The following is an 18,534-nucleotide window of genomic DNA, read 5'->3' on the forward strand; positions in this document are numbered from 1 at the left end:
GACTTGAGGACTAAAAAGACTTAAAAACTAATATACGGCTCTTTTGTTTATTAAAACAGGCAGTATACTAAAGCTGAAATTTGTGCAGGACCACTTCCTATAGCTCAATCATGCCAAAAACAGCAGATAGTTGATATCAACCATGTGTGCTGTTTAATCCCCACCCAGTTCCTTACTGTAAGGTGTGGGCATTTATACTCATCTACTCAGAGTTATTCACTGTGGGTGCAATAAGCAATACCTTTACTATAAAAGGAGAGACAAGGCTGTTGAAGAGTTATTTTGAAAGCAATGTGTGTACAGAACCACATCCTGCCCCAACAGAGGCATGTCTTGAGCAAGGAATGCACTGCAGACGATACTAACTGCTATGAAAATGGGCTAATGCTCTTCGAAGATAGTGTAGTGTACAGCTCGATGTAATGTTCCAAGCACTACAAGCGCAACAGTCACATTTGAAAAAGCCGTGTTCAGCTTTAATCGCTGAGCTTCACATTAGATCGGCTTAAGTAGGTAGTTCAAGAAAACTGTTACATAAAAACGGGGCCTTCCTGAAACTGCATTACACTTGAAGTTCTGCGATGGTTCGAAGAGGGAAACTGTCACCTCCCTCAGCAATAACAGAAGTGATCAAAATGATTAATTCATTGTGATTTCATAGTTGTAATTATGCGATTCTGTCCACTTCAGGGCCCAACAGATGCATTGTATCGTTCATACACAGAAGAGTCGTGTTGTACATACTTGTCCTTGAATGCCTTCAGCCTACTGAACCCAATGGCAGGCTACTGCAAAGTCAGGTTGAACCAAGTGCAATTAGACAGGTAGACCTCTGGGGACTCGAGCCACCCGAGAGTAGCATTCACACATACACTTATGCACCTCAGCTTAATTAGGGTGATGAGCTAGATGCAGTGTTTTAGCTGGACCCAAACGTTCCCCTCTCATTGATGATGCAGAGACAGTTGTGCCAATGCTGTTAGGGTGGCTTTAAGAGAAAGCACCAGGCCTCTTGATATTTATATTTATTTATGAGCTTGCCTGGTCTGAGACCTTACAGAAGAATATTAGTTTGCCACCAGTCTGATGCAGGGGCCTCACAGATGTGCTTCACTAAACTAAATCCGTTGCTTTGTCATAGCTGGGCCACATACTTCCTGTATTAGAGGATGTCACTGGTCTGCTTCTGTATGTTTCGGTAATGCTGACTTTTAAATAAGCTTAGAAATGTATTGCTATGTCTTCTTATGAGGGATTTTCCACTGGCCGGTGCCAACGAGCAGCTCCTTTATTTAGCATTTCTCCTGATTCTTCAACTCTTTTTAGTTAATATAGAACTTCCCCCTTGTATTTCCTGCCATGTGACTATATTCAAACCAGTTTAAAATCCGTCTTCCTGAAGTCCTAAATGCTTTCACTGTTGTTCCCCGAATGTTTGCTGGGGTTGGTGCAACACCAACATTTTGGAGATAAAGGCGTCATTTTTGCCAACATTAGTTTCAGAATGAAACCTAGTCACCCTTGCTCTGTTTTTTCTTGATGTACATAACTTGCAATTTCATGCATCCGTAGTGTAAAAATGATTATTTTCCATGATATTTAAAAAAAAACATCTTTTTTTTATGTATTCTTTTATTGAAGCTAAAGTTTAAAGCACTCAAGCCTCTTTTAAGGTCACGTTGGAGGCGATTCAGTTTGAAATTAAACTTTGAAAGTGGTAGTCTAAAGCTGTCCTTCAGTCCTGCTTTACTGGTAAGGTTTGTGTGTAATTACTCAACTGTGTCCCCCTAAAGAGGCTCCACCTCGCATTAGTGCAGTGATCATGTAGAAAGCGTGCCTAACAGGATAAGACATGCCGCAGCATTACCTTTGCCTTCCACCATGTCTGAGCACAAGACATTTATGGATCCCTGCTCAATTGTGGGAATTAAAGGTTCCTGCTTTAGAGATGTTCGTGCTGTTATTAAAGACTTGTGCTGTTACGAGCAGAAGTCGATGAAAATGAAAACAACCAGATTTCATTTCCTGTTTCTAGTTAGATTGAGCTCTGTTGCTGTAGCCATAGCTGCAGGGATACACTTAAGACAGGGATAATAAATATCCAGACATGGCATTTTAAACTGCCGTAATTGCAGTTGTTTATACACACATTTGGATGATTTGTTATGTTTGGTACATGTCTGAGCCAGACAGCAGTGAGGCCTGTATGTGAAAACACTGTGCAGCGATACTCTGCATGAAGTGGAAACAGCCCACAACAAAGGGAAGAGAGTAAATGTCACAAAAAGCAGAAGTCGGAAGTTACACTTGAGAAACTTCAACCATGCTCTGTCTTGACGGCCTACACTGACCCATTTTGAGCTGTACACACACATAAAAAAACACACACACACACACACACACACACACACACACAGAACTTCCAGTTTGATCCACATTCATGAAGGGGAGGTTTAACGAGGCCAAATCAGAATGCCCGAGATTTAGTCCCATTGTTTCACGACAAGCTTTTTAAACCGCTGCAAACATGTGTGCAGAGTACACATCGGTTTATTGAGAGTTTGTGTGTACAAATTTAAGCATAGCTGCAAGCTTTTATGATGGATCAACATATAAATCCCTGCATTTTGCCACAATATACTGTGCATCCAGTTGAGACATGATGTATATGATGAGGATTATAAGAGCCCTGAGAGCTAAGCACATTCCTCAGACAGTTTTGATCAAGCTGTCTGAATCCCCCTGCAGGCCTTATGCGTCTCTGTCAGAGTTTTCAGCTTTCAGTTGGCCTTTTGCTTGACCAGGACGCTGACATTATGCATGTATGCCAATACAATACATGAGATATCGATGCAAAGTCATGATAAAGTTTGTCGGGATCATTAGCTTTGACATGGTACTAGCAGACTGCTACATCAAATTTCACATATTACTCATATATGCAGGATCACTAAGTTGTACAAGTTTTTTTTTTGCCACTAACATCTGTGATATTTTATGATTTGACAGGCAACATACGACATTAGTGCTCAACACTAATGCCTTAAACACTTGTCGAACATGTCAAACTTAGTTACAAGCAGTGTTTGAGGCTGTGATATTTTCAAATCATTGACCAACCTGTTTAAAAATAAGATTTAGATAAGTTAAGTTAAGATAAGATAAGTTTTCTTTCAACGTTGCCATATTTTTCTGCTGCAAGTCTGTGCATAGAATTCAGCTGTGGAGTCTTGTACGGCACTGCAGCTCTTAAACCACATCCTGTTGCTCAGATTTGAAACTTCTGGGCTCACACAAGCTCACAAGCAAGTTGCTGAAACATTCGGCGTCACCGTAAATTGCCGAAAGGTCTTAATTGTATAGCAACATCCTTTCTAAGGCTTTGGGTCTTTGAGTCCATCACGGACCCTGGTTCTTTCTTCACAAAGCAAGATGTCTGACTTAACTTATAGTGTTCTGATCACTGTTGCAAACTCCCTTGTGGTCTGAACTATGACCAGAAACATTCTAAAGTCTAAATTTGCAACTGTGACAAAGCATGACCAACATGAACTGATGTGGCACACAGCATGTAGGTGTAAAAATACCATGGAAGAGACATCTGCACTCCACCCTCATTCTCTCCCCATTTCTGCTCTTTATCAAAAAGGCACATCTCATGATTACTGCCACAAAAATTCTGTCTCCACCTTTAAGAGCACACGACTAACATCTCACTTCACGCTCACTCCTCTCGCTTCCTGTTCTCAGATGTCGCACATGATGCCAACCTCAGCGCAATCACTGTTATCTTGCTAGCTCACATCCTCGCCTTCTTTTCAACGTTCTGCATATGTGATGTATAAAACTGGCTTCGATACAAAAGTTACGAAGTCAGTCTGTTCTAACACACAATGAGACTGAAGCTATCGGGGGGGGGGGGGGGGGGGGGTATTTGTGCTGCTAGACTCACAGCTGGTGTGCTACTGTGCACACTAGGGTGACTGTCTTGCAGGTATAAGGCTGCATGCACATGTCACATTTGAATCCCACCACATCTCTCAGGCAGCTAAACAGATTGCAGCTAGCTGGTCTCAGAAGAAATAAGCTGTCTAAGTTTCTTTTGATATAGCCTCATGTAATTCAGACATTCATGTTTCTTGGTCTGTTGTTGTAAAATGATAGATGGAATATTTAATGTATGTGATATTTCAGAATCGTCTTCCTTGGACTGCTTGGAAATCTTTCAAACAACATTAAAGCTGATGAAAGATAATTTAGACTCATAACTCCTGATAGACTACAGCAGATATTGACTGCTGAAAAGTTTGTCAGTTTCGACTTCCTGTTCCTCCTTTTCAATGCAGTCCGTCTGCTTCACAAATTTTAATGTTTTTTTTCTCCGCTGCTGTTTAGCTTACATACACACATTGAAGTAACTTTGAACTATGTCATACAATAAGACATTTTATAATAACTCATTCACCTTCTGAAATCCCAGTTTTTGGTTGATGCTGAGACCAAAACACTCGAGACTTCAATCGGCTGTGTGGTTAAAGTTCCTGTCAAGCTACACTTGACTGTGAAATGATGAAATCTTGAAAAAGGTGGAAAGAAGTCAGAAACTATTTGGAAGGGGAAAACAATGATTAAAATCTGTCAAACATCTAGCATTAGTGTCGACATGTAGCTGTATTCAGAATAAACCATTCACATACAGTACATTAGTACAGTACATTTAGTTGCCAAAAATACAAGTAAGTATGACAGCAAGAACATTTCAGATATTCCTGTGAAATTATCATGACAACTTATTGCCTCTGATTAAATGCCGTAGAGCTCAGTGAAAGCTCATGAATGGGATCTATTTGTTGATATGCATTGATCAGGATAGAGTTACAAAAGAACATGAAGGACTTTAGATATACCATCCAGTACAGCGAGAATAGATATATTCACAAATGGAGAAAGTTTGGCGTAAATAAAATCCTCGCAGGTTCGTGACGTCCTTCTAAAACTAATAAGAAGACAAGGAGAGAACTGGCCAGGTAACAACATTAAAGGAGCAGCAGGTCTTTCTGGAAAGTAGTGGTTATTCACTTCGTGTTGACAATGGCCTTTTGTATCCTTTGTTTGCGTGGGTTTTGAGTGCATCGGTCAATGTGTGCTTCTCCATAGAAGAATATCAAGAATCAAGAAGAAAAATGTGCTTCCAAAGGCCAACCAAAGGCTGAGGAGGGGCTCTAACTCAGAGATACTTCGACTCTGATGTGTGAACTTTTGGAACTGCAGGTCGTTGGCTATTCTCAGAGACACTGATAACTCAAGATGAAGAGAAATGTGGATACTTGTGCTGGTTGTTACACATATCCCTGATCCTGACACTGAGGGCTCCACATTTGACCCCACAGCATCAGCAGAGGTAACCACTGAACCATCTGCCTCCCACATCCTTGGTAAAATGACAGTTAACCTGGCAGAGCATCGGGAAACAGCATCAGACTCAGAACTAACTGAAAATTAGATCTAAATGAATGTATTTCAGAAACACTGGTCAGCCCAATGTCTAATATGTCATAACATGGCCACTAACAGTGATTTTGTTGTTGGCAGTGTCAAAATTAGTGTTGAGTCATATTAGTTTTTTAAATGTTTGTGCACTTCCGAAATGAAACAGACAAAAATAAACAGAAATTGCATTAAAATGTAGTTTTTGATGTACTTGAAATAAAGAAAAACATATTAATGCAGCATTCTTGTTTACACGATTTGTTAAACAAGAATGGTGTTTAAGTATATATAAATAATTCAGGACCAGCTAAATGTCACTAAAAGATGCAGTCACTCTCCCAAACCCATGTTGTAGTGTTTTAACACGAGACGAAGCTTGAATTTTTTTGGTGATGATTCCAAAACGCAAGTTTGGCACAAAAGCAACATAGTTCCTAACCATTGTGAGGTATAGAGCTTCGAGTCTGCTTCCCTTAAGCTGGAACTGGGGCCTTAGTTAAGATAAAGGGGTTGTGAATAGCTGGAAATACCTACTTGCACAAAACAGTCCTGGTAGGAAGCTGAGGATAAAGAGGAATTGTGCCTTTTAGTAATGAAATAACCCCAAACATACACTCATATCAACAAAGGAATGGCACAAAAATGATATTCAGCAATGACATTGCCTGACTCCAGACCTGAATCTATATGAAAATCTGTGGAGTGATACGTAGAAGGTTGCATGTACGAGATGGCCTTGCCATTTTACTCTTGTGGTTTTTAGTTGTGCTTGTCTTTGTATTTAGCCAGAGAGTTCCTTCAAAATGAGCCATATGTATTCGGAGTGGCAGGCCTTGTTTTTTCTGCGAGACTAAACTCATAACCGTAAGATAAGTTCTCTGCTGCATTAGACTTTGTTGTTCAAAACTCAAACTAGAAATTAAATGCCTTCAGAGAATAAGAACAGGTCAAGCAGGTCTGTCTTTTATTGTTTTTTTTAAATAACTGCTTTACATTTTGAATGACACTGATGTTGTTCTAAAGACTTCTTTCCATATCAGCACAAATATACAGATGTTTTCCACAAGTCTTCTACGTACTTGGTTTGGCAGATTCAGTGGTGGATATCCCCTCTTGGTTACAAATCTTAAATGTAGCATATCGCGTGTTTGTGGGGCGTTCTTTGTTGTCAGTTGCTCGGCCAGATCACACCCTCAGCTTTTGTCTACCTTTCACACAGTGGCAGAGCTGCTTTTTTTCCCACCACGTCTACGAAAAAGAAGACAAGAGACGAATTGTGTGCACTCAAGAACACAAGCAGACAGAATAATGAAACCTTTTGTCCCAGCTCCCGATTTTTTTAGTTGCTGGTGAAAACTGAATGAATGCGTCTTGCACAAATTATTTGCACACAGGAGGATTTTTGTTTCTTAAATATATGTAACCCTATGAATCCACTGGAGTCGTTTCAAAGAAAACCCAACAATAATGTTTGCTGTTCTAACACTCCATAATGTATAATCGTTCCACTCTATCAAGAAAGTTCTGTTAAAATAGTCCATACATGCAATAACGGGTAAAGACAAACATTTTCCAGTACAGCAAACTATCCCTAGTCTTTATAACTATTACGACTATCATTATTGAGATTTCATATGTCATTTTATCTGGTGGGTTACACAACAATAAGGTGATCGCTGGCTGCCATGAGCATGCAACAGCTGCAAGTGATTCACCATCGCACCAAAGCAAAGCTTCTATGAAGGCCCACTTTATTGTCTATGGGTTGCCAAAACCCCTGAAAAACACTGTGTCTAAACATGAAAAGTATGTTGTGGCAGGAGGACAGTTGAAATCATTTTCCCAGAGGGCAAGTGTCGAGCTGTTAGTTGATATCCTCTATCATTGTGAGCTATATGAGTGGAAACTACTTCACTGGGGCGTCGACTTTCTTTTGTTTCGTGTCACTTTGCAGGTTCTCACGACAGGATTTGTGAAAAACTAGAACGTTTGCCTTTATTCCCAAACATTTGTTTCCGCACCAGCTTACTCTTTTGTCAGTGATAGCATGCACTGCTGATGTATGATGTAACATATTCGAGCATTGTGAAAACACTGAACGCACAGGGAGCCGAGCACGATGCAAAGAGCTACAGCTTATTTCTTGAATCACTATTGCATTGATTAACCGATTACAGTCAGAGAATTAGAGCTTTGAGTAACAGTCTCCGATCATGTGAAAATGGGGGAAACTCTTGTTTGTTACCATGGAAACAGAGAACAAGCAAGATGGACAAGGTTTTCAGGTTTTAGGTTGCACATGAGAAAACAGCAAAAACTCGAGCAATAAGTTTTCCCATGTTGCTGCTAACAGCTAGGAGGTCACGTCACTTCCTCTTGCATTTATAAATAATAAGCTGTAGGCCGTGGTTTGCACCTCTAGCATTTCATGTTAAAAAAGACAAGCTTGTCAGATCACATGGGCTCAAAAGGCACATCAATACACCGTATGACCACACGCCACAGAGCTCATGATAAAAACTTGCTGAACTCCTTCTGGCTCTGTTTGGTTTTCTTTAAATTACATTATAATCATGACATTTAAATGAAAGTAAGTTAAGGAAATGCTTTTTTGGCTTAAATCAGATATCAGCTGTGCCATCCTGCTTGTCATTTCATAAGTTATCTCTTGTCACTGAGTCAAGCTAACCCAACAATGCAGCTGTTGATGTACAGTATAAACCCACCCCAGAGGGCAGCAGCAGTGCCAGTGTGGTCTCATGCTCAAAGCACATTACGTACCGTATGCAGCCTCAGAGGCATCTGTGTTCTTCGTAGTGGGCTGCAGTCAGCCCGAGTCACAGCCCGTCACAACAGTGACAGATGGCCTCACAGCATCTTACGCCAAGCTCACCACAATCGGTGCATAGTGTTGTCTATGTGGTGTCATTTGCATTCCTTTTCATTGACATTATCAGGTCTCTGACACCATCATGGAATGCAAACTCAAACAAGCTGCATTTAGATAAAGTGGGGTAACTTTGTGTTATTAAAAATAATAAATACTGTAGTCCAAATCCAACAAATCTTCTGTGTCCTTGCCAAACCCTTGCCGTTCTCAAGTCTATCTTGGAGATACTTTGAGCAATGTGTGCTGTGAGTGCAATAGGATAGAATAGCCTAGCAACACGCATTACTGGCTGACATCTTCCCAAAAGCAGCGTGTGCTTTCTCAGGACACTGAGAAGTCGTCGTCCAACCAGACTAGCCACACGAATGGTAGCCAATTTAGAGTGATGTGGGGTTCACGTCACCGATGTGTGCGCTCTAGATTATCTTGCTCGGTTTCCCATGAAACAAAATATAAACATGTAATTTTCCCAAACTAAAAATGACTACAAGGCTACAATAAATGCAGCCTCATGGGAAAAGGGATGAATGTGAACTTGTGCCAATCCCTGAGCAGAGACTTGTCTCAGCACAGCTGTTATATAATCTCATGTAGTCAAATATACAGCTGTCTCTGTGCAAAGGAATGCTCCACTGTATTGACCAGTCTCAATTTACCTCAGCTTAGTCTAGTTTGAGGCCCTATTGTGCCCTTTAGTGAGCACATGGCAGCTTGCAACAGTCAAGTCACAACTTTGCACCATCACAGGGCAGTTTATGGCCATAATTTAATCTAGTCTGACAAATTATAGTTTAGATAGTGTTAGTGATTTCTGAACATTGCATCTGTGCAATGCAAGGAAGTTTTATACATATTTAAGTCCTGAAGAGTTAAAGTTCCAAGAGACAAAGTTTGGGATTAGCTCAATTTAAAAACGGAACCATTTCATAAGGGATGAAAGAGACGCAGTGCAAGGCAGGCATTCATTCTGCAGTTTATTGTGCATATTCAAACTTGTGCATTCCAAATTTACAAAGACAACTTGTGGCCAGAGCAGGGCTTCAAAACTCATTCAGTGCTAGTTTGTGTCACAGCACGCCAGCGACACACTGGGAACGCAAACCTAGCAAAAAGTGACCGAGATCCCATCCTGACATGAAGCCCCACTATCCTGTACAGAGAGCCATCAGGTCAAGTTGAATGGTGATAGATGTGCAAGTACTGTTGAATGCATGAACTGGAACTTAGGTGCATGTTGGAAAAGGTAGAAATAGGCAAAGCTTGTGGAATGTTCAGCATGGGACGACCGGTCCTTACGACGCTGCCTTCTCCTGTTCAATGACTGTAAAGGAATAGGAAGAGTCAAAGCCAAAGGTGGACCACAGTGACAAAATGTGCATTGAAAGCAACTTTGAGCAATACATACCTTCTTTAGTTGGCAGTATGTTCTTCACTTCGGTGTCAGTCTTCTTCAGCTTTGTTTTGTCAAAGGTAGTGACCTCGGTGATGTCGGGTTTGTCAGACATGCTTGCAGATGTTCTAAACAGACAAGAAACTTACCAATATTAATTTCGCCTCAAATGAAGTCAAGTAGCACACATTAGCATTAGTTAGCGGCACCCAAAAGCTTAAACGGTTCAGCCACGCAAATATAAACAATTCTGGCTTGTTACAACTGTGCAGCCTGGGGGCCGCCCTTTTATGCATTCTACAGGTCTTGACTCGAAGAGCACAACTCAAATATCGAGTCTATTCATCCAGTTACACATTTGTTGCGGTGAAAAGGACAGAGACAGTTAAAAAAAAACAACCGACTTTTTAAAAACACTATAGTAGTTTGATGTTTAACAAAGACACCGCAAAAAACAAAATAATGAAACGAAAAGACGGAACCGTGATGTCTAATAGTAAAATAAAACTGCCACTTACCAGTTTTCGACTCAGAAAAATCACACAACTATTCAACTCGTTCAAGCAGGAGCAGAGTGACGTTTGGTGCGTCAATCATCCTTTAAATACCCCTCAGTATGTTAATGAGTCCATGACGTCACGTCTTTTGTACTTTTTTTTTTTTACACAAAATGCATTGCACCCCCCCTTTCCACTCTTTAGCGTGATAAGAGGCAAACGTCGAACAAGCCCAGACAATAATATTAAAAAAAAAAAAAAAACTCGAAAAGTATACGTGTATATTTAAAATAAACAAAAAAATAACCAGCTGTAGCCTATCTTATTAATTATTGACACGAGTCGTTGTCTCGGGACATTAGGAGGCTGTGCATACCACAGAGGTGGTTATAGATGTTTTTGACACGCCAAAAAGCGACCATGATGTGGTCTACAAAGAGATATTTAAAGAGATTTCTGATTGAATTTCAAAGTGGGACGATGAGTTTGTAGTGTAAGTGAACACAGCACTTTGTTTAAACTTTAACAGCTGCGACCCCATGCGGTTGAGAACAGCAACTGCATGAAAAGCAGCATGCCGAAGGTGAGGTCAAATGCGTGAAAATGAAAGGTTTGTTATGGAACTAAATTTGTCTCAATAATATTTGTATATACGCAGAAGGGGATCCACAAATATGTCTTGATTTGCATGTGTGTTTTGATATCTACAAATAAAAAAATCATATTTGTAACTCGTATATCGATTTTTACAAATATAGATGTGCATTTGTAAATTCAATTCAATTCAATTCAATTCATTTTTATTTATATAGCGCCAAATACAACAAATGTCATCTCAAGGCACTTAGATAGTAAGTCCAATTCAAGCCAATTGGAATTCAATTAATTAATAATAATCATAATTCATAAAATAATCCAATTCGTTCATATAGAGCCAATTCAAAAACAATTTCCTAGCTAAGAAAACCAACAGATTGCACTGAAAACTTTTTGTTTTTCGGTCCAATCTCCCGGCCTGAGCGTGCCTGAGGCGACTGTGGAGAGAAACGACTCCCTTTTAACAGGAAGAAACCTCTGGCAGAACCAGACTCAGGAAGGGTGGCCATCCGCCTCGACCAGCTGGGGTTTGAGAAGACAGAAAGGGGGGGAGGGCCGCAGCGGCGGCGGCACTGTAACACCATTCAAAGGATATCTGTTGGAACAGGGAAACACGAGTTAATGACCACAATAATATCACATATACATAAAGAGAGTAAAGTGAGGAAAGGTGTGACAGATGAGGCCCCCCAGCAGTCTAGGCCTATAGCAGCTTAACTATGGGTAGGGGGTAATGAAAGTATAGAGGGTGCCAGAGGTGGAGGCAGAACAAGACACACTAGCAGATACACTATCAGATTCAACAGACCTAACTATAAGCTTTATAAAAAGGAAAGTTTTAAGCCTGGTCAAAATGCCATTTGTAAAACCAAAAAAATCATTTGTGAAATGTGATTCTGCATTTGTGAATCACCAGCACACACATTTTTCGCTTTACAGTTACGTGTTTTTGAGACGTTCTTCGCATGAAAGTCGCACAAATCCACACGTAAATATTTCTTGACTTGCATTCGTGTTTTGATATCCACAAATAAAAAAAAACATATTTGTAACTTGTAAATTGGTTTTCACAATTGTAGATGTGTATTTGTAAATGACAACCATTTGTAAAACTGAAAATTGCCTTTGTGATAAATTTTTTTTAATTTTTTTAGTGTTGTTCTTAATCTATTGCGTGTTACCATATTGCTCTCACTCTGAATACTGTCAGAAAAAATAAAACATATGAAAAATAGAGAGTCTCTGAACTATTTACATTTACATTTTACTATCATAACTATCATAATTTGGGGCGAGGGAATTGTACTTAGGGCCTACTGAAGTTGGCGGTAGCTGCTCATCATGCTCTCTTTGTTCGGCCATGGTTGAATTTGAATGAATTGAAAAATTCGTTGAAAGTCAAGTGAAGCATAGCCGTTATGAGCTTTATAGAACAACACTGCCATCTACTGGATTAGAAAGTAGAGGTAGGCTATTTGTGAATCTGGGTGGCTCCCTCTGCCGCAAAGATTGTCTCAAAAATACGTGCACTGATCGTGCTGATTCACAAATGCGAAAACGAAACCTACGTGTGCTGTTAATGCACAAATGCAAAATTAGATATCACAAAGGCAATTTTCAGTTTTACAAATGCCATCTCATTTACAAATACACATCTACAATTGTGAAAACCAATTTACAAGTTACAAATATGTTTTTTTTTATTTGTGGATATCAAAACACGAATGCAAGTCAAGAAATATTTACGTGTGGATTTGTGCGACTTTCATGCGAAGAACGTCTCAAAAACACGTAACTGGAAAGCGAAAAATGTGTGTGCTGGTGATTCACAAATGCAGAATCACATTTCACAAATGATTTTTTTGGTTTTACAAATGGCATTTTATTTACAAATGCACATCTATATTTGTAAAAATCAATATACGAGTTACAAATATGATTTTTTTATTTGTAGATATCAAAACACACATGCAAATCAAGACATATTTGTGGATCCCCTTCTGCGTATATACAAATATTATTGAGACAAATTTAACTCCATAGTTTGTGCGGTAAATTTAGGATGCGTCTGCCTGCCTCAGCAGTTTTCCTGACTCCAGACAAGCAACAAAAAACATTTGTAAAAGAGTTACATAGACCGTCTTGTTGGTTAAATGAACACTTCGTATTTAGCCAAAATCTGCAAAAAAAAGCACACATTTGAAATTGATTTATTTACATAATGTATTATTTCTACACACATTCAAAAGACTTCAGTTATTATTCAGTATCAGTAAACTGACAAAATCATTAATTGTTTCGTATTTTCTAAAGAGTCAAATTGTGGAGGACCAAGCCCAGAACTTTGTTCAACAAAATAACATTACAAATAAAAGTCAGGTTGTCACCCCGCTTTACTTGCTGGTGAAGTAAATTGAATATGTCTTGTTGTACATCACTTGATTATCCACTCTAATGACATTCCTCAGGTTTTGCCAGAACCAGGGCTCAGCGGCTGCAGTTTTCGGCCACTCAACAACACTTTTCCCACACAGCCTCCTCCTCAGGCGCAGGAAGTGTGAATGCTGCAGGACGGGCTCCAGCATCAGCAGCACGATCACATCCATATTTTCATCCAGCAGTCTTTGGTGGGCCAGATACATTGCCAGCTTGAAGACACCCGTCTTAACGTAGCCCTCTGTCAAGACAAACATAGTTTTGCGACTATATTGGATGCTGTGAGTGAGATTGTCAACTAAAGGGACGCCAGGGGGCCAGTCTCTTTCCTCCAGGCACAAAGGCAGATGCTTCTCTCCTTCCTCTTCCAGTTTCATGCGGAGATTCCTCATCACCCATTCAGAGACATGTGGGTCATTGGTGTCGTATGTGACAAAGACGTCATAAACGTTATCTGTTGAATGCAGAGATCGGTAACCCTTCAGCTTAGCTTTCATATAGTGCAGAACATAGGAAGCATCCCAGTAGAATAAGTGAGAAACTGTTGCCACAAACATGAAAACAATAATGAAGAAAGTTGTGAGAATGTACATCTGGAATGCCTGATCATCGTTTACACACTGTCTAATGTCAAAGTTTATCAGTGCGTTACCCTTTTTGTCTACTGGTGTGTCACATGTCACTTTAGTTGTCAATCTCGGGATCTTTACATTACTTTTTTCAATCCATACAATAAAATCTAACGAATCGCAAGTACATTGGAAAGGGTTTTTCTCTAAGAATAAAGTCTTGATTTGATTTTCAGGTCCTGTCGGGAAGGTAGATTGATTGATGGTAGTCAGTTTGTTGTAGCTCAGGCTGAGAGTCCCAAGGCTTTTTGGCCCCTTAAAAAATCCCTTTTCCAAGTGAAAAATGTTGTTATGGCTCAGATCAAGGAAAGCCAAAGTGTGGGTCATGTTTGAGTTAATACCTGCCAGGTGAGACAAAGAATTGAAGCTCAGGTCTAAAATTTGAAGTTGATTGAAAAACTGTAGCGCCTCCCACGAAAAGTCAGTCAGTGAGTTATGACTGATGCGTAGTTTGGTGAGGTTATGGGGCAAATACGCAAAAACACTTTGTGGAATCTTTGAAATGTAGTTGTAGGATATATCTAAAACTGTCAAATTAGTAAGGTTAGTGAAAAGTCTCTCATATGAGCCATCCCTTTCTTTCCAAAGAGTTCCAAGGACGTTGTGTGTGAACTGAAGTTCTGCCAATGAGTTGCTCTGCATCTGTTTTGTTGTTAAGGTGGAAATGGAGTTATAACTCATATTCAGCACTCTCAGAACAGGCAGGTTTTTTATGAAATCTAAATTATGTGTTATCCCATATGCTTTAAAGTAGTGCGCATTGTGACTGAGGTCGAGCACTTGTAAATTCTGCAGTTCTTTGAAGGCGTTGTCATAGGCCAGATCAATCTTGTTGAACGACAGGTCCAGGTATGTCAGATTAGGCAGCACGGAGAACTCTGTGCCATTAAGTGCTGCTGAAAATCCATTCCCCGAGAGGTTGAGACATGCGATATCGCCATAGCCCTCAAACTGCTTCGGAGAAATAAAAAACAGGTTATTTGAGCTGAGGACAACAACTCTTCCGGAGTCAAAGCAGTCCTGCTTTACAAGGATACGGGATTTCTCATAAGCAATGTCGTCTGGATGGGGTTTTATGAACGGTGAAATAGAAAGGTCAGATATTTTATTTGATATTCCCCTTCTTAGAACTGGGGGGGTTGTCCCTGGAATGGGATACAGCCTGTTTTCTTCAAGATATATCATTTTCAAGTGGCGGAATTTTCTGAATGCATTGACATCAGTATGAATGATAAAATTAGTCCCCAAATTCAACACTGAAAGATTTTTGAGCTCATACAGGGGTTCGAGCGTGTTCGGCCCAATATTCTGGAAGACCAAACCCTCTATGTTCAAAGTTCGTAATGATATGAGATTTGAAAACTCTTTTGAAAGATTTACTGTTGTAGGATAAAGCTTTAGAGCAAAGTTGAAAGCCAAATGTATCTCCTCAAGCCTGGGAAGGTATCGTAGAAATGTGGCCTCCTCAGTAATCGCTTTTAGTAAGAAGTTAAATGACAGGTACAGCCTTTTAAGCTTGTTCAGACTTTTAAACCAAGATGGATTCAGGTAATGCAGTGAGTTTCCGCCCAGGTTCAGTGACTCAAGCTGTGTTAGATTCTGAAATGCATCATCGTCAATACCAAGAGAAGTGTTGACGCAAGCAACACAAGGATATGGAGCATTTTGACATCTTTGACAGTTCCCTTGTAGTCTAAGGACTTTTAAGTTATGCAGCCCATGGAAATACTCTTTATGCATGTACTGTATTTTGTTAGAGGCAACATTCAACATTGTTAATGATTTGGGTAATCCTTTGGGAACATTGCTTAAGTTGTTAAACGACAAGTCCAGAGCTTGAAGTTTGGTCAGGGCAGCAAAACTGTTGTCCATAATTTTGACACGCTCCCCACACGGGTTCCACGTGTAGCAGTTTTTTGATAAGTAGAGTTCTGTCAAGTTTGTTAAGTAAGCAAAGCTGTTGTTATCCAGGAAAATAATCTTGTTATTCTTTAGGTCAAGGACTCCCACACTGACGGGAAGATGATCTGGAATTCCTTTCAGACAATTACCGGCCAGTCTCAGCTTGTGCAGTTTTGTTAGGTTTTTAAAAACATTTGCAGCAATGATCACTTTGTTGTTCTTGTTTGCCCAGCTGAGATTGAGCTGAGTCAGGTTCAGCAGTTTGGAAAAGGGCTGGACGGTAATGTTCTTTATGAAATTTTCTGATAAGTCAAGATCAGTGGCATTACTAGTTATACCATAAGGTACTTTATGCAGATGACGTCCTTTACAATTAAATTGGACCCCAGAAGCATTGATGGCTGTGACATCACAGGGGAACTGTGGTAACATCCAGGAAGGTTTGCCTGCAGCAGGTGTGATCTCATGATGGCAGCACAGACAGAGAAGCAGGAGGTGAATCCAACACGTGATGTTCTGTAGGCAAATGATTAAATCAGTCAGATTCTGTAACTTGGACATGTAATTGTTTTCTGCATGAGTTATATCCAAATCACAACTTTTTATAAATGTGTTTTAATGCTAGTCTAATACCCATATACCTTGAGCTCAGTTTTGCTTTCTAAGCCAATTTCTCTGGTTCATAATAGACATTAAGAGTTCATCTCTTAGTCTCCTTTCAAAATGTAATAATGCACAAAAGTAACACTACCTACTGCCTTTGTTTGCAGAGAAAGTTTTAGTATTAAAGTAAATATAAAGTTTATCTGAAGTTAATATGAGGCCTCAGCCAACTGATTTGAAAAATAAGGAATAGAGGAATGATCACATCGAGCAAACACAGTTTTTCAACAGCAGATACTCATCATTATGCCAGCGATGATTATCATCGTGTCAGATTTATCATTAATGTTGAGGTCATTTGTAATAATTTTGCAATTTAGGTAACTGAAGTATGGTCAATTTGCATCCCTTTGTGGTCATTTTGAATGTCTTGGTGGGGATTTTTCGTTTCTGGTACTTTTACATTTATTTAAGAACCTTTAATCCCTCTGAAATGATAAAATATGCTACTCTTTATTGCCCTTTGCATGCATTTAGTAATTATTTGTCTCTTTGTGATTATTAACACTGCGTTGTGGTTTTTTGATTAACTTTTCAATTGTTAAGTTAGAACCAAAATGGTCTGGGCTGCTCTGACCCCACGGACCCCTGGGCCTAGGTCTGGCTGGCTCATTCAGTATTACCGTCATGCAAAAAAGAGGCAACTTTTTACTCAACCAAAACCTGTGTATGCGTATATAGCTTTTATTAATATTCAGACTTAAAAGACATAAAAAAAAGTCTGAAAACCTACGCATTGTTTTCGAACAATCTCCCAAAATCCGAGGATTTTGAACAGATTTTGAACAGAACATTTAGATTTTATTGTTAATAACTGACTGTGACCTAATCTTTATTGGCAAGAAAAACATTAATGTGTCTTCAAATGATGAAGATAGATCAAAGCCGCAGGTCTGGAAGCGCAATACACATCTAATGCATCTGGCCTTACTTACAGCTAAGGGTAGACTTCGATACTTAACCCGTCTTTCAATTGTTAGACATTGCTGCACAATATGGCAAGTAATCTAAAATGAGTAAAACAACACTCCAACTGGCATAACTGGTCTTCTTTGATTTTGTCTAACTGTGAGCTTTGTTAGCGTTAATCCTTTGGAGCAAGACTGTATAACATGTGATGATGTAACAGTCAAAAACTGTTCATGCTAAAAGTTACTGCAAAAACACCCACAGGTAGAAAAGCCAGAAAGTCCATGAACTGACGCAGTTATGTCAAATGCACTGCGATTTTTAATCTAAACCATGATAATATTCGTTTAAAAAAATGTGTGGCTGCATACTTTGCCATCCCTTGAAATCCAACTGTTGTTGTTGTTCTATGACAATGGAAAGTAAACTGGCAGAATAAAAACAACCTGATTACTCAGTTTTGGTATATTTTATTTACTGTTTAATATGTTTTCAATAAGCCAAAGTAACTTCCAACAAATAACATAAAAAGAAACAGTTTTTTTAGTCAAAATATATGTACAGTGTCTTATTAAGTTGTATAAACGTTTAGCACAAAATCAGAAGAAACAAAGTTATATATATACCAAAAACCTGCAATATGAAATCCCTGATTATCATTTTAGTCTGACACACAAAATAATAAAAATAAGTGAACTCACCATTGTACATAGGCTGTACTAATCCCTCGTAATCTCTGAATAATAACTTTTAAACCAGTTGACTTCAGCACTTTGGAACAGTTCAGATCGGGAAAAATATATTCTCGTAAAAAAAATGCACTTTTGTTGTATCCCCAGGACACCGTGAGTCAAAGCAAGCCTACTTTATGCCCTTGTTCTTTAAACAAGTACCCACATGGCCAAAGCCGCACATTAAAGTGGCACACTGGTTCACACAAGAAGATCTGTTGGAGAGAAGTAGCAAGTGAATTGCAGAAGTACACGTTTCAGTTCCTTGTTTTCGAAAAAATGTTGTTTCACAGCCATCTCGTATTGAAATGACATCAAAATCCTATAAAAGGTTGGGAAGGAGTGCAAATTAGTAGAAATTAATACATTTAAAATTAGCAAAAACTTCCTCTTACATTTG

General features: G+C 39.3%; 2 protein-coding genes across 2 annotated transcripts; both read right to left on the minus strand.

The window, feature by feature from the left end:
- Nucleotides 1-9,341: 9,341 nt before the first annotated feature.
- Nucleotides 9,342-10,369, minus strand: tmsb4x (thymosin beta 4 X-linked). The gene is made up of 3 exons (XM_075479555.1): nt 10,289-10,369; nt 9,786-9,898; nt 9,342-9,701 (listed from the first exon to the last, which is right to left on the minus strand). Exons 2-3 carry the CDS (start codon nt 9,883-9,885, stop codon nt 9,673-9,675), a joined length of 129 nt encoding a protein of 42 aa, XP_075335670.1. The 5' UTR covers nt 9,886-9,898; nt 10,289-10,369; the 3' UTR covers nt 9,342-9,672.
- A 2,470-nt stretch (nt 10,370-12,839) lies between these two features.
- On the minus strand, nt 12,840-18,185 carry tlr8a (toll-like receptor 8a). The gene is made up of 2 exons (XM_075479552.1): nt 18,105-18,185; nt 12,840-16,347 (listed from the first exon to the last, which is right to left on the minus strand). The coding sequence occupies exons 1-2, from the start codon at nt 18,105-18,107 to the stop codon at nt 13,258-13,260; spliced, it is 3,093 nt and encodes a 1,030-aa protein (XP_075335667.1). The 5' UTR covers nt 18,108-18,185; the 3' UTR covers nt 12,840-13,257.
- Between the last annotated feature and the right edge of the window lie 349 nt (nt 18,186-18,534).

Source organism: Odontesthes bonariensis, chromosome 12 (assembly GCF_027942865.1).
Source record: "Odontesthes bonariensis isolate fOdoBon6 chromosome 12, fOdoBon6.hap1, whole genome shotgun sequence".
NCBI classification, from domain to species: Eukaryota; Metazoa; Chordata; class Actinopteri; order Atheriniformes; family Atherinopsidae; genus Odontesthes; species Odontesthes bonariensis.